The 16210-nt window shown below is 36.9% G+C and overlaps 1 protein-coding gene across 1 annotated transcript in view; it reads right to left on the reverse strand.

The window, feature by feature from the left end:
- Positions 1-72: 72 nt before the first annotated feature.
- The window catches only part of LOC127969080 (muscarinic acetylcholine receptor M3-like), a 22684-nt gene continuing 6546 nt past the window's right edge, over positions 73-16210 (reverse strand). Inside the window, exons 2-3 of the mRNA XM_052570726.1 lie at positions 4543-5401; positions 73-4367 (exon numbers count right to left, since the gene is read on the reverse strand). Coding sequence (XP_052426686.1) covers positions 3701-4367; positions 4543-5390 — 1515 coding nt within the window. The 5' untranslated portion in view covers positions 5391-5401 and the 3' untranslated portion in view covers positions 73-3700. The remainder of the gene's footprint in view (positions 4368-4542; positions 5402-16210) is intronic.

Below are 16210 nucleotides of genomic sequence, written 5' to 3' on the forward strand. Positions count from 1 at the left end.
AATAATAATAGCACTGGATAAATGCATTAAATATTTAGCAACTCATATATGATATATAACCACAAAATCACATTTGGTTTTATTGATTTTGGTTTTTATTGATTGAAAAATCTCAATAGCCTATAGATAAAACTCATATGAATTTATACAGCAGTTTATAATTTATCACTCCCAGTGCTATAGTTATCAATATAAAGATGTGTATTGTCCTGAATCTTTATTCAAATCTTTATTTAAACAGTGAACACCAAAGTTTTTCAGAAAGTGTGTGTGTGTGTGTGTGTGTATAAACGTAAACAACAGTCTCTCTCTGACTCTTGAGAATATTTAGGAATGTTATTATGACCACTAGAGGGAAGTGTGACTCTATATTTGATCTGAAACCTCAGTGAGATTTTAACTTCTCGAGTCAGATCTGAATCACAGAAACAACACTTTATCTCTACAATCTGGGAGTAATTCTACACAACACGTACTGCATATGACATGATCTCTGATCCACTTTACTCCAAACATACTGGAAAACAGTCACAGGACAGACAGATATTATCAGTCAGTTGTTTAACAAGAGAAATCCTCCATCATAATCAGAGATCTCAGTTTATTTTCAGAGTCATTTACATGTTTTTGAGAGCGTATTGTTCTCTAATCATATAAAAACCACCATATTTATTTATTAGTAATCAAACGGCATCTTGGTTCCACATTCAAAAACAATCTGAACTACGTATTATGACAGAAACAGGCACTAAACTCCCAACCAGATATGCATAGAACACAATAATCAAATATTACATATCACAAATAAAAGAGGAGTTCATTATTGATCATTTTCCTCCCACATTGTCCATTTATAGTTTTGTTGTTGTTGCTGCAGACACTCCTGGACAAGCTTGAAGTTGTTTTTGCACTAAATGTTCTGCTGTAAAAACATAAAGAAGAGGATCAAGTCCTGCAGAACTACTCAAACATCTGTCGGAGCAACAGCAGCATTTGCTCAGAGAGGTCACGACCTCACAGTTCAGCTGAACAAGTGCACACTACAAGACAGAAGCACATTTAACACTCACAGCTTTCTGTTTTGTGTCATATTGGTTTACACACATTCATGCATCTGGCAGATGATTTTATCTGTTGCATTCAAGGTCTACATTTGATCAGCTCATGCATTTCTGGGAATCGAACCTATGACCTAGCTGTTGCAAACCATGATCTACGGTTTGAGCCATTTACATGCACACATTTAGCAGATGCTTTTATCCTAAGTGACTTGTGTTGCATTTAAGGTTTACACTAGATCAGTTCATGCATTCCCTGGGAATCGATCCCATGACCTTGCTGTTATATGTGCCATGATCTACTCTTTGAGCTACAGGAATGCATACTACACAATGCAGTGATCCACAATGACCCATAATGCAGTAATCACAAGGTCATTTCCTTCATTTCCCCCCGACTGAATCCCAGTATGAGTTCTCGCAGTTTATTCTTCTCAGAATGCAGGAGGGTTTTCACTTGTTGTTACACTGATTTACCAGTGATGCGATGGCATTTAAGGAGACGTGGGCAGCAGGTTTTTTTGGCTCCGTCTTCCCACGGCCTCAGCCTCCGCTGGCACTGCTTCACGCTCTTCTGCTTTACTGACTCGTTTCTGCTCTCAGGGGTTTAAAAGTACAGAGGAATCTTACTTTTAATCTCAATATTTTACACAAGTATCTAGCAAATGATTTATTTGAAATAAAAAAGTTTCCAGTACTCCAGTACTTACAGTTCTTGCATTAGAGATGAGAACTTCAGGTTACAATCTGGAGGTTTTTGCTGCAGTCTCACACTTTATTACCATAGTATGCTTGGGACATTAAAGTAACTTCATGTTAACTAACTCTCATTAGAGTATTAAAAGACCTTTTGGTTAGGGTTAGCTGAATAAGTTGACATATACTTGCAAAAAGACTTCATATTTGATTACACATTTAGTACTTTTAGATTACTGTTGGCATAAAAAAATATATTCTGTTCTTTAATGTCAGCATATGTAGTTGCAAAGATACTTGTATTTACTAGAAGGTCAAAAGTGGACTTGGAATAAAGTGTTACCCTAAAAACATGAAGTGCTTAGGTTTTGTAGTGTGCACTTGACTTAAAGTGGAAATACATTTTTAAAACATTCAAGAGTGCGACATCCAACGCAGTAGAAGTTCATTTCTGCAATAAAACAGTTAAAAGCTGAAAGTACAAAATCACAGAGAAGATTGGGCATCACAAAACATCCACACACAACCCAGTGAAACACAGAAATCAGATCAGAGAACGTGAATAGGGATAGTATTTTCGCTGTAGTATTTTCTTCATACTGCCGAGGTCAATGGCGAGCAGCTGCTGTATGTTTTGGTTCCTAACTTTCTTCAGAATATCTTCTTTCGTGTTCAGCAGAAGACAGAAAGCTTTGAGGGTAAATGTATGTTAATGAGGACAGATTTAACATTTTTGGGTGAAATCTTCCTTTAGCATTGAATTAAAGTCCAAATAAAATGTATTGTATGTACATTATGAGCCAACCTGAGAGAAATAATGTAGGGTTGGACAAAGTGATTGATTTAACCCTCTGTTGTTGTTCCTTCGGAGGCCAAAACTGTGTAGAAAACAGTTTTTTCAAAATGAATATACTGAATATTGTTCTTTTACATTTTGTATTTTGAGTGTGTTTCATGTTACTAATTAATATACATATCTAAATTATGGACTATTTTCTGTATATATGATTAAAAAAATAAAATAATGATATATTCTTTCAGTTAATGCAGTATTTAAGTAAAAAACAGAGCAAAAGTATTTAAAGTCCATTGAATTCGGGTCATTAGATGCCAGTATAACCTTTTATAATCAGAGCTGTGCAATCCTTAGTCACTGAGCAGTGTTTTCAGGCATCATTAGGTGCTGTCTGTCACCCCTTTACTGCTCTGCACTTATTTTCTGCTTTGTGGCTGATTTATAGATTGTACAAAAACATCTTTGTATTGTTTTTATGACCATTTAATTTTTTCAAATCAAGTCCATGGCTTTTTTTTGGGGAGGTGGGGGGGTAACATAGCATCTGCCACAGAAGCCACAGTTTCCAATGAAGTAGTGATTTTTTTACATCTATTAGAAAAAAAATTAGTGTCTAAAATGACCAACACCAGAGGGTTAAAAAAACCATGAGCCCTTACACACTGCACGTCCCGCACCACTCTCTGTTTCAGAAGGAAATACATCAACACAGGAAGGAAAACATCTGTTTTGCATAATTATATCTGTACAGGGTGCAGCAGACGCTTCACACAATCCACTGAGGCACGATAAACTACTGCTGGGAAATCATTAATCATAATCAGAAAATCATCTTTAAAGTTGTTCAAATTAAGTTCTTAGAAATGCATATTACTAATCAAAAATGAAGTTGCTCCAGAGACACAGATGTGTGTGTACGGTGCATGCTCAATATGTATATATAAAGACACACACAAACAGTTTCAAAATATTTACATGCACATATTCATATTATTTATACTATATATATAAATATATTTAATATATAAACATAACATCTTTTTCTTAAATACATTCATGTGTGTATGTGTATAAATATACACACATATCATGTACAAATGAATCGTGATCAATCGTTACCCAGCACTAATCTGAACAGGACACGGTTCCTCTAGTTCTGGGTGGGAGCGTGTCTCTGCTGGAGCCGAGGCTGGTTGGGTTTGTTCTGACTCCACTGACACAGCAGGATGGATCTGAAGGTGGAGCGGAAGGTCTTGTTACAGAGAGCGTAACACATGGGGTTAACCGTGCTGTTGACGTAACACAGCCAGTATCCCAGAGCCCACAGCGTCTCGGGGATGCACTCGTCACAGAAGGTGTTCACCAGGACCATGATGTTGTACGGCGTCCACGTGATGATGAAGGCCAGGAGGATGGCGCTCAGCGTCTGCGCTGCTTTCTTCTCTTTCACCAGAGAGATCTTCTTGCGCTTGACCTGCGTCTTGGCCTTGCAGGCGAAGCGTTTGCCGTCGCTGGTGTTGGGTTGATCTTTGGATGCTGTGGGGTCCAATCCCTTTCTGGAAGGTCTTGCGTCTTGGTGGAGGTTCTCGGAGATGGAGTACACGGCTTCTCCATCTTCCTCCTCCTCATCATCCGACTGGTCGACGGACACGGCCGTTTCGTTATTATTCCAGCTATCGCTGCTACTGCGGTCCGTCTCGCTGCCGGGACTCTTCCGAGCTTTCCGACTCAACGGCCAGAACCAAAAACATCTCCCTGAGTTTCTCTGGTGGAGCTCATTACTGCTGTGACCGCGTGAGCTTCTCCGATTCCCAACACTGTGAAAAAGAAATAGTGGTTCAGTGTTGTATAGAAGAAAACTGAGAACGTTCATTAATAAAACTAAGAGAAGTTTTCCTCATGCTTCAAGAAACTCCTGCAAAGCTCCTGAGAAACTCAGACTGATTATTTTCTGTATGTGTAATATTGTTATCATGAGTAGATAGCTCGTACCATTTTTGCAGGGATTCCTCCGGACTCCCTTGGTTCCCCGAACCCTTGAGTCCAGCCAGCTCTTTGGAGCGGTTCTCCGTCTCCTTGTAGATCCGCCAGTAGAGGACGGTCATGATGGTGACCGGCAGATAGAAAGCAGCGATGGCTGTGCAGAAAGTGGTGATCGGCTCCGAGAGGAACTGGATGTAGCATTCTCCCGGAGGAACCGTCCGCTCCCCGACGAAATACTGCCAGAAGAGGATAGCTGGTGCCCAGAGGATGAAGGAAATAGACCAGGCGAGTCCGATCATGGTCATGGCTCTCTTCGTGGTGCGTTTGGCTCTGTATGTCAGCGGACGAGTGACGGAGAAGTACCTGTCGAAGCTGATGACCAGCAGGTTCATCACTGAAGCATTGCTAGCGACGTAATCGACCGCCAGCCACAGATCGCACGCCCAGTTCCCCAGCGCCCAGTGGTCCATGATTATATACGTAGTGTAGAGGTTCATCGAAAGCACCCCAATGATGAGGTCTGCGAACGCCAGGCTGAGCAAGTAATAGTTATTCACCGTCTTCAGCTGCTTGTTGACTTTAAAGGACACCAGGACCAGGATGTTGCCGGTGATGGTGACTAAAGAGAGCGAGCCGCACAGGAACACGATCATCACGATCTGCCAGATGTTGTGTCCACCGAGCGATTCTGGTGACTCCAGAGTGGCATTGACGGTCAGATTGAAGCCCTTCATGAGGAGCGAATCGTTGACGGTCTTTACGTCACATGGTACGAACGCTGTGACGGGATTGGCCCGCATCCCTGGAGAGCTGTTGGTCAGGAATGATCCGGGCTCGGCGCTCAGCGTCAGGTTCATGGTGACATACTCTGTGGACGAAGAAGACAGACGAGAGATATTACATTTAGTCATTTAGCAGATGCTTTTAGCCAAAATTAGGACAATAGAAGCAATCAAAACCATCAAAGAGCAATCATATGCAAATACTATAGTCTCTGTTTGCTTAATGTAGTACACATAGAAAGTTTTTTTTTTGTTAATTATATAATAGATAAAAAGAAAACAGATAGAATAGAATATAAAAATAATAGAGAAAGATAGTGTTAGAGGTCTTTTTTATTTGTTTTGTTTTATATAGAAATCAAGCAGTTAGAAAACTAATGTGCAAGTCATATTTTCTTGTTATTGTTATTAACATGAGAGAAGCATATAAATACAGAAAAACTATATTATTAAAAATAAACTAACTACAAAAAAAGAATTATATTATATTATATTATATTCCGTAAGAAATAAATGCAAAAAATAACAGAAAATGTTCTGGCAGCTTATTACTTATTATTATTGGGACATTATCTATTAATTTTATAGACATTGAAAAAAAAAGTATAATTTTTAAATAAAAAAATTATTTAAAACAGTCAAGTCACCTTTATTTATATAGTGCTTTAAACAAAATACATTGCGTCAAAGCACTGAACAACATTCATTTGGAAAACAGTGTCTCAATAATGCAGAATGACAGATAAAGGCAGTTCATCATTGAATTCAGTGATGTCATCTCTGTTCAGTTAAATAGTGTCTGTGCATTTATCTGCAATGAAGTCAATGATATCGCTGTAGATGAAGTGACCCCAACTAAGCAAGCCAGAGGCGACAGCGGCAAGGAACCGAAACTCCATCGGTGACAGAATGGAGAAAAAAACCTTGGGAGAAACCAGGCTCAGTTGGGGGTCAGTTCTCCTCTGACCAGACGAAACCAGTAGTTCAATTCCAGACTGCAGCAAAGTCAGATTGTGCAGAAGAATCATCTGTTTCCTGTGGTCTTGTCCTGGTGGTCCTCTGAGACAAGGTCTTTACAGGGGATCTGTATCTGGGCTCTAGTTGTCCTGGTCTCTGCTGTCTTTCAGGGCAGTAGAGGTCCTTTCTAGGTGCTGATCCACCATCTGGTCTGGATACGTACTGGATCCGGGTGACTGCAGTGACCCTCTGATCTGGACACAGACTGGATCTGGTGGCCACGGTGACCTCGGAACAAGAGAGAAACAGACAAATATTAGCGTAGATGCCATTCTTCTAATGATGTAGAAAGTACGGTGTTATGTGAAGTGTTTCCGGTTCCGGTTTACCTAATTAATGCAGCCTAAAAACCCTTTAACGGATTTAGATATTAAAAGCATATTAGTATGTTATGTGTAAGCCAGGTTAAAGAGATGGGTCTTTAATCTAGATTTAAACTGCAAGAGTGTGTCTGCCTCCCGAACAATGTTAGGTAGGTTATTCCAGAGTTTAGGCGCCAAATAGGAAAAGGATCTGCCGCCCGCAGTTGATTTTGATATTCTAGGTATTATCAAATTGCCTGAGTTTTGAGAACGTAGCGGACGTAGAGGAGTATAATGTAAAAGGAGCTCATTCAAATACTGAGGTGCTAAACCATTCAGGGCTTTATAAGTAATAAGCAATATTTTAAAATCTATACGATGTTTGATAGGGAGCCAGTGCAGTGTGGACAGGACTGGGCTAATATGGTCATACTTCCTGGTTCTAGTAAGAACTCTTGCTGCTGCATTTTGGACTAGCTGTAGTTTGTTTACCAAGCGTGCAGAACAACCACCCAATAAAGCATTACAATAGTCTAACCTTGAAGTCATAAATGCATGGATTAACATTTCTGCATTTGACATTGAGAGCATAGGCCGTAATTTAGATATATTTTTGAGATGAAAAAATGCAGTTTTACAAATGCTAGAAACGTGGCTTTCTAAGGAAAGATTGCGATCAAGTAGCACACCTAGGTTCCTAACTGATGACGAAGAATTGACAGAGCATCCATCAAGTCTTAGACAGTGTTCTAGGTTATTACAAGCAGAGTTTTTAGGTCCTATAATTAACACCTATGTTTTTTCAGAATTTAGCAGTAAGAAATTACTCATCATCCAGTTTTTTATATCGACTATGCATTCCATTAGTTTTTCAAATTGGTGTGTTTCACCGGGCCGCGAGGAAATATAGAGCTGAGTATCATCAGCATAACAGTGAAAGCTAACACCATGTTTCCTGATGATATCTCCCAAGGGTAACATATAAAGCGTGAAGAGTAGCTTCCCTAGTACTGAGCCTTGAGGTACTCCATACTGCACTTGTGATCGATATGATACATCTTCATTCACTGCTACGAACTGATGGCGGTCATATAAGTACGATTTAAACCATGCTAATGCACTTCCACTGATGCCAACAAAGTGTTCAAGTCTATGCAAAAGAATGTTGTGGTCAATTGTGTCAAAGGAATATAATTGTGAGGAATACAACGCAATGCAGGGTAAGATTCAAAATACAGGTAAAAAAATAATTATTAGTTTAGTACATTGTGCTCTATTTTTACGTGTATTATATACTTCTTTATTTCTCATAACAGCTAAAGCTCTGATATCTGTCAGTGACGTCGTGATCCACAGGAAGAGGAAGATTCTCACTGACTGTCTGATGTTTGAAGGATGTTTGAGTCTGATTCCACAATGACAAAACTCAACGTCAAACTGTGGACGGATACGAGATCAACCTGAAATGATGAATGAAGAGTTGGAAAGAACAGCAGAGAGAGAGAGAGAGAGAAAGAGAGAGACAGAGAGAGAGAGAGAGAGACAGAGAGAGAGAGAGAGAGATGATCTGATCTGGTCTCTGTATCTCGTGTCTCTGCTCATGATGTCTGTATTCAATCTTCAGCCTCGTAATGTTGTTTTCATCCTCAGGCTTCGGGTCATATATGATATTGATTCACATCATGAGATGACTTTAATTCATAACACCGCTGCATACCAGAATTATTAATATAAATGAATGTCCATAATAATAACCGACATGATTCTTTTACAAACCTAATTCAGATTGTGAATGTTTTAATATCCTCCCTAGATGTGATCCATAATGTTACACACACTCAAGCACACACACACTCACACAAACGTGCACACACACACTGTGCATAGCCTAATTCTCAGCCTTTGACTTGTGTGTGTGTGTGTGTGTGTGTGTGTGTGTGTGTGTGTGAGACAGAGAGAGAGAGAGAGAGAGTGTGTTTGTGTGTGTGTGTGTGTGTGAGCGTGTGTATGTGTGTGTGCGTGTATATGTGTGTGTGTGTGTGTCCATCCCTCGTCTGTGAGACCATCTGCTGTGTTTCAGTCACACTCAAGACTCAACCAGCTCAGATCCAGAACATGTTTTAATATTAACATCTCATAATATTAAGTAATCATATAATAAGAGGAATAATATGGCAAGCCGTTCAGGAAATAATTCATGTATATTGTGTGAATATGGATTGGTTTACTGGTTGAATGTATGGTTCAATGACAAACACATTGGTTTATGATACATTGGTATAACCAGACATATACTGGTTTAGATACATCGGTCTGATCAAGTGTATATGGGTTTGCTCCTTTATACACTGGTTTGTTCGAGTAAACATTGGGCTCCTCAAATATGCATTGGTTTCCCCAACTATATATTGGTTTAGATACATCGGTTTCCTCAACTATAAATCGGTTTCCTCAACTATATATCGGTTTCCTCAACTATTTATTGGTTTTCTCAACTATATATCGGTTTCCTCAACTATATATTGGTTTAGATACATCGGTTTCCTCAACTATATAATGGTTTTCTCAACTATATATCGGTTTCCTCAACTATATATTGGTTTTCTCAACTATATATTGGTTTTCTCAACTATATATCGATTTCCTCAACTATATATTGGTTTCCTCAACTATATATTGGTTTAGATACATTGGTTTCCTCAACTATATATCGGTTTCCTTAACTATATATTGGTTTTCTCAACTATATATCGGTTTAGATACATCGGTTTCCTCAACTATATATTGGTTTCCTCAACTATATATTGGTTTCCTCAACTATATATCGGTTTAGATACATCGGTTTCCTCAACTATATATTGGTTTTCTCAACTATATATTGGTTTCCTCAACTATATATCGGTTTAGATACATCGGTTTCCTCAACTATATATTGGTTTAGATACATTGGCTTCCTCAACTATATATTGGTTTAGATACATTGGCTTCCTCAACTATATATTGGTTTTCTCAACTATATATTGGTTTAGATACATTGGTTTCCTCAACTATATATCGGTTTCCTCAACTATATATTGGTTTAGATACATTGGTTTCCTCAACTATATATTGGTTTAGATACATTGGCTTCCTCAACTATATATTGGTTTCCTCAACTATATATTGGTTTAGAGACATTGGTTTTCTCAACTATATATTGGTTTCCTCAACTATATATTGGTTTAGATACATTGGTTTCCTCAACTATATATTGGTTTAGATACATTGGTTTCCTCAACTATATATTGGTTTTCTCAACTATATATTGGTTTAGATACATCGGTTTCCTCAACTATATATCGGTTTCCTCAACTATTTATTGGTTTCCTCAACTATATATTGGATTAGATACATTGGTTTCCTCAACTATATATTGGTTTAGATACATTGGCTTCCTCAACTATATATTGGTTTAGATACATTGGCTTCCTCAACTATATATTGGTTTTCTCAACTATATATTGGTTTAGATACATCGGTTTCCTCAACTATATATCGGTTTCCTCAACTATATATTGGTTTAGATACATTGGTTTCCTCAACTATATATTGGTTTAGATACATTGGTTTCCTCAACTATATATTGGTTTCCTCAACTATATATTGGTTTCCTCAACTATATATCGGTTTCCTCAACTATATATTGGTTTAGATACATTGGTTTCCTCAACTATATATTGGTTTAGATACATTGGCTTCCTCAACTATATATTGGTTTTCTCAACTATATATTGGTTTCCTCAACTATATATTGGTTTAGATACATTGGTTTCCTCAACTATATATTGGTTTAGATACATTGGTTTCCTCAACTATATATTGGTTTCCTCAACTATATATTGGTTTCCTCAACTATATATTGGTTTAGGTACATCGTTCTCCTCAACTATATATTGGTTTACTCAGCTATATATTGGCTTCCTCAACTATTGGTTTAGATACATTGGTTAGCTCATACATTGGTTTAGATACATTAAAGTTTGTTAATTTATACAGTGGTTTGTCAAAATACAGGTTGTTGGCTCAAATGTAAATTGGTAAGAACACATTGGTTTGCTGGTGAATTGATGGGGTTGTCACAACTGTTTTCTACGTCAACATATTATTTTATTACTTTAAACAAGAGGTACACTGTTAGCAATTGATGTAATTTTACCATATATTTTACAACAATACACTGTATTCATGGTTTTTATTGTAAATGCAAATGCATGATGGGAAATTGATTTACAGTCCTGTAATATTATTATAACTACACTTTAGAAGCATTATTTAACAGACACCACAAAGCATTGTGGGATAGCATTAAAACTGGTACTTTCATATTCTTTCTAACATAAAAAGTCCAGTTTTCTTTACGTTTAAATAAACTTTTTAAAAGGTATGATGTTTCTCATACATTCTTTCAACTTAATTTTGATTTTAAAAATTCAACATTCTAGGAACGTTGATTTGTAACATTCCAAGAACATAAAAAGGTTCAGTTTCCATATTAGTGTAATGTTATTTTAAGGTTAGTAAAATGTTCCTGCAACATTCTCTCAGTCATTCAAACACCTGCTGTGATCAAGCAAGAAAGAAAGAGAAATAATAACACAAACTACAACTTTCTTCAGCCACAGTCCTAGGTGAACTGAAGATACAAGACTTTAAATCTCTCAAGATCTGAATGAACAACTCCACAAACAGCATTACCAGCTTCACTTGTAGTAATACTAACCAGAATGATTTTATTTCTGTCATGCATCTACAGAAGTTCTTATTGAGAATTCACAGAGGTTAAGATGTTGATGTCTTAATTAAAATAAAAAAGAAGCTTTATTGGCTTGGTAAAAAAAAAATATTGCAACATTTAAATGAACATTTAACACAAATATACATAATAGAAGTACACAGCATACAGAGTCTATATTTGTATACAGTGAAATAAAGTACTAATAATAATGCTAATAAATAGACGAGATCTTTATAACAGTCTAACAGAAACTTACATTAAATTATATAAATATCAGTCACTGTGTCTCTCAATGTCTTAGTAAGATATTGTTTGCTGTAAGTTCACGGCAATTAGTTGCCAGGAGTTTCCTGTAAAAATACAATACATTTTTAACAGTGTATAACCAAAAGAGTGTAAAGAGTGCAGATCATTTGCTTAAGTATTTTAATTAATATACACTCCTTAACATATTGATTCATCCAAATTGTATTTCCTTGAGTGATTTCTTTGTTACTCAAGTGAAATTGTCGGGGTATTGTCGGGAGTTAGTCCTACACAGTAATAAATTAAAAACACAGACACAAATAAGAAGTAGGAGTTTAATAAAAACATTTTTGATCAGGCCTGTTGATTTTTATTATAATTAAAACATTTGTATCTGACAGTTTCTTCAAAGATATGCACATCGTGTGCTGGTTTTATGCATTCATGAGCAAAAAAAAGATAATTTAATTAAATATGTTAAAAATTTCTTTAGAGGATCTTTTATGAGCATTTGAGATGTTTCTTCCTATGAGCATTGGAGAAAGATTGCACAACTGGATAACTGACAATTGTGGCGTGTACGATAAAATAGAAGAGAGGTCATATGTCATACCAGGCCTGCAGGAAACGGTACATGAAGAAGTGGGCTTATACTATACTATAAAAATACTATAAAAAAATTATAGTAGTACAGGCACACTCTTGAAAAATATTTTATGCTGTGCTGTTTTTTTTTCTGTTTTTGTATAGTATCTTCTTTAATCCCATTACTGGAGGTTGAGATGGATGAAATACTACTAAATATTTATGAGCTTAACCTGCAAATGGGCTTTTGGATCAACTTAAAAACTTCAACAAGCAAAAGTTGGAGCCAGAAACCCTGTTTGGACTGCAAAGAGCATACTCAGAATTGGGTATTACAAATATTAAAGTTAGTCCCAGTGTTGATTTACCAAATACCCCATGTATGTTTAGTTGATTTTCAGTTGCATGATAAATTTAAGAATTGCATAACTGACTTTAACTGACTTTAAGGGGATGGTTGAGAGGTATTTTTAACCAAGTATTATACTCAGTACAGTAGGATCCTACCTGTGGTCACTGTGTATATGCAGTGTAAATAACAAAATTCCATTAAAAAGTCATAAGGGATAGTGTAGCTGTGTTTACTTTCCAAAACATTAGCTTTTCAAGATGCACATGGAAATTTGTCTGATCCTTTGTCGATCGTGAGCAGCAGCACTGTTAACTGTGTGCTAATTTGATCAAATTTTTCTTTTTATTTTAAATGTTGTAGATTTCAGTAGCAAATAGGCCTGGTTAGAAAATAGACATATAATAAAAGATGAAATTATGTATTTATGATCCTCAAGACGTCTTGATAAAACTTCTGTTTCTGAAGACTCCAAAGTGGGCAAGATGATACTATAAACAATTATTTGCAATCCATCAAAATATGCCCGAACTTCATCTGAACTAATTTTCCACAACCTTTAACCATTTCTAAATAGATAAGGAAGTTAGTTTGATTCTGTGATCATGTGATCTGATCATGTGACCAGAAATTTCACACATCAATTCTGAAAATATCCAAACTTGTGTGTTTGAACAAACCAATATATAGTTGAGGAAACCAATGTATCTAAACCAATATATAGTGGAGAATACGAATATATAGTTGAGAAAAGCAATATATAGTTGAGGAAACCGATGTATCTAAAGAGTGAAGAGAGTGAAAGTGACATTCAGCCAAGTATGGTGACCCTTACTCAGAATTTGTGCTCTGCATTTAACCCATCCGAAATGCACACACACAGAGCAGTGAACACACACACACTGTGAGCACACACCCGGAGCAGTGGGCAGCCATTTATGCTGCGGCGCCCGGGGAGCAGTTGGGGGTTCGATGCCTTGCTCAAGGGCACCTAAGTCGTGGTATTGAAGGTGGAGAGAGAACTGTTCATGCACTCCCCCCACCCACAATTCCGTCCGGCCCGAGACTAGAACCCACAACCCTTTGATTGGGAGTCCAACCCTCTAACCATTAGGCCACGACTTCCCTTAAACCAATATATAGTTGAGGAAACCAATATATAGTTGAGGAAACCGATGTATCTAAACCGATATATAGTTGAGAAAACCAATATATAGTTAAGGAAACAGATATATAGTTGAGGAAACCAATGTATCTAAACCAATATATAATTGAGGAAACCAATATATAGTTGAGAAAACCAATATATAGTTGAGGAAACCAATATATAGTTGAGGAAACCAATATATAGTTGAGGAAACCGATATATAGTTGAGAAAACCAATATATAGTTGAGGAAACCGATGTATCTAAACCAATATATAGTTGAGGAAACCAATATATAGTTGAGAAAACCAATATATAGTTGAGGAAACCGATGTATCTAAACCGATATATAGTTGAGGAAACCAATATATAGTTAAGGAAGCCGATATATAGTTGAGGAAACCAATGTATCTAAACCGATATATAGTTGAGAAAACCAATATATAGTTGAGGAAACCGATATATAGTTGAGAAAACCAATATATAGTTGAGGAAACCGATGTATCTAAACCAATATATAGTTGAGGAAACCAATATATAGTTGAGGAAACCAATATATAGTTGAGGAAACCGATATATAGTTGAGAAAACCAATAAATAGTTGAGGAAACCGATATATAGTTGAGGAAACCGATGTATAGTTGAGGAAACCAATATATAGTTGAGAAAACCAATAAATAGTTGAGGAAACCGATATATAGTTGAGAAAACCAATATATAGTTGAGGAAACCGATGTATCTAAACCAATATATAGTTGAGGAAACCAATATATAGTTGAGGAAACCAATATATAGTTGAGGAAACCGATATATAGTTGAGAAAACCAATAAATAGTTGAGGAAACCAATATATAGTTGAGGAAACCAATATATAGTTGAGGAAACCAATATATAGTTGAGAAAACCAATAAATAGTTGAGGAAACCGATATATAGTTGAGGAAACCGATGTATAGTTGAGGAAACCGATGTATCTAAACCAATATATAGTTGGGGAAACCAATGCATATTTGAGGAGCCCAATGTTTACTCGAACAAACCAGTGTATAAAGGAGCAAACCCATATACACTTGATCAGACCGATGTATCTAAACCAGTATATGTCTGGTTATACCAATGTATCATAAACCAATGTGTTTGTCATTGAACCATACATTCAACCAGTAAACCAATCCATATTCACACAATATACATGAATTATTTCCTGAATGGCTTGCCATACAATAATGTGACGTGACATTCAGCTAAGTATCGTGACCCATAATCAGAATTTGTGCTCTGCATTTAACCCATCCAGAGTGCACACACACACACACACACACACGCACACGCACACGCACACACACACACACACACACACACACACAGTGAACACACACCCGGAGCAGTGGTCATCATTACTGCTGTGGTGTCACAGCATCATTAATGCTCGAGCGCTCCTCGTGGTGTTACCGGCCCGAGACTTAACCTCTCTAACCACTAGGCCACGACTTCCCCTTCAAAAGAACTTGAGTTTAACAATTTAACAAAAAATAAAGATCTTTTATTATTTTCCCACAGATTTATTTATAAAAAGACATAGTTTCTCCTGTAAGTGAAGAGACAGAATGAAAATATGTGAAGTGTTTATTTGTGATGTTGTGATCATATAAACACTGATGGGCTTTGGAACGATGATTTATTTATCTAATCCGCTATTACTCATAAAGATCATGGCAAACTCTCAAACATTCTGTTCTGCTGAGAAACGACAATGAGCAATTATGATTCCAGGAGATTTGGCTCATTTTCCTGAAGCTCTACTTTGAGTTAGTTTGAGCTTCACGCAGCAAAACAGCAAAATCTTCTTAAAGTTTGATGATGTTGTTTTTATTTGTATTTTTGTTAAATGACTTTCCCCCGAAGCGCTGTGATCTAGAGCTTGTGCACACACACTAAACACTGAATCTGTGGATTCTGGAAGCAGAAATGAATCTCTCCCTGTCTGGAACATGATTTACCCGGTGTCTCAGAGATCATAAAGGTTTCTCTCCGGATTAAAGCTCATGTGCTCCGTCAGTCACTGAAAAACCGTTTGATTCACATTACATTCATATAAAAGACTGATGCAGAGGCACAGAGTGTGTGAATATTCTCATGTCTTTCAGTCGCTTTATGCTCCGCTCTTGATAAATGCATTAAAGGTCCTGTCATCTACAGCATGGATGAACATTCAGAGCTTGGGCACACGGGGAGATGGGAATGGGATTCAAGCTCTGGTTCAGAAACCCCAATCCTTCACATTCACAGCACAAACACAGATCAGAGATAAACAGAGACTCTATTAGAGGTTTTATCTCAACTTGAAATGAAGCATGTGTGTGATTATGATTAGCTTGCATCAGGAACACACTGCTGTTCCTCACAAACACATGATTCTCTAATGTTTTATTGTAAATCAAGAAATGTACTGGAGAAGCAAACATGACATAAAATAA

Source organism: Carassius gibelio, chromosome B12 (assembly GCF_023724105.1).
Source record: "Carassius gibelio isolate Cgi1373 ecotype wild population from Czech Republic chromosome B12, carGib1.2-hapl.c, whole genome shotgun sequence".
Classification (NCBI taxonomy): Eukaryota; Metazoa; Chordata; class Actinopteri; order Cypriniformes; family Cyprinidae; genus Carassius; species Carassius gibelio.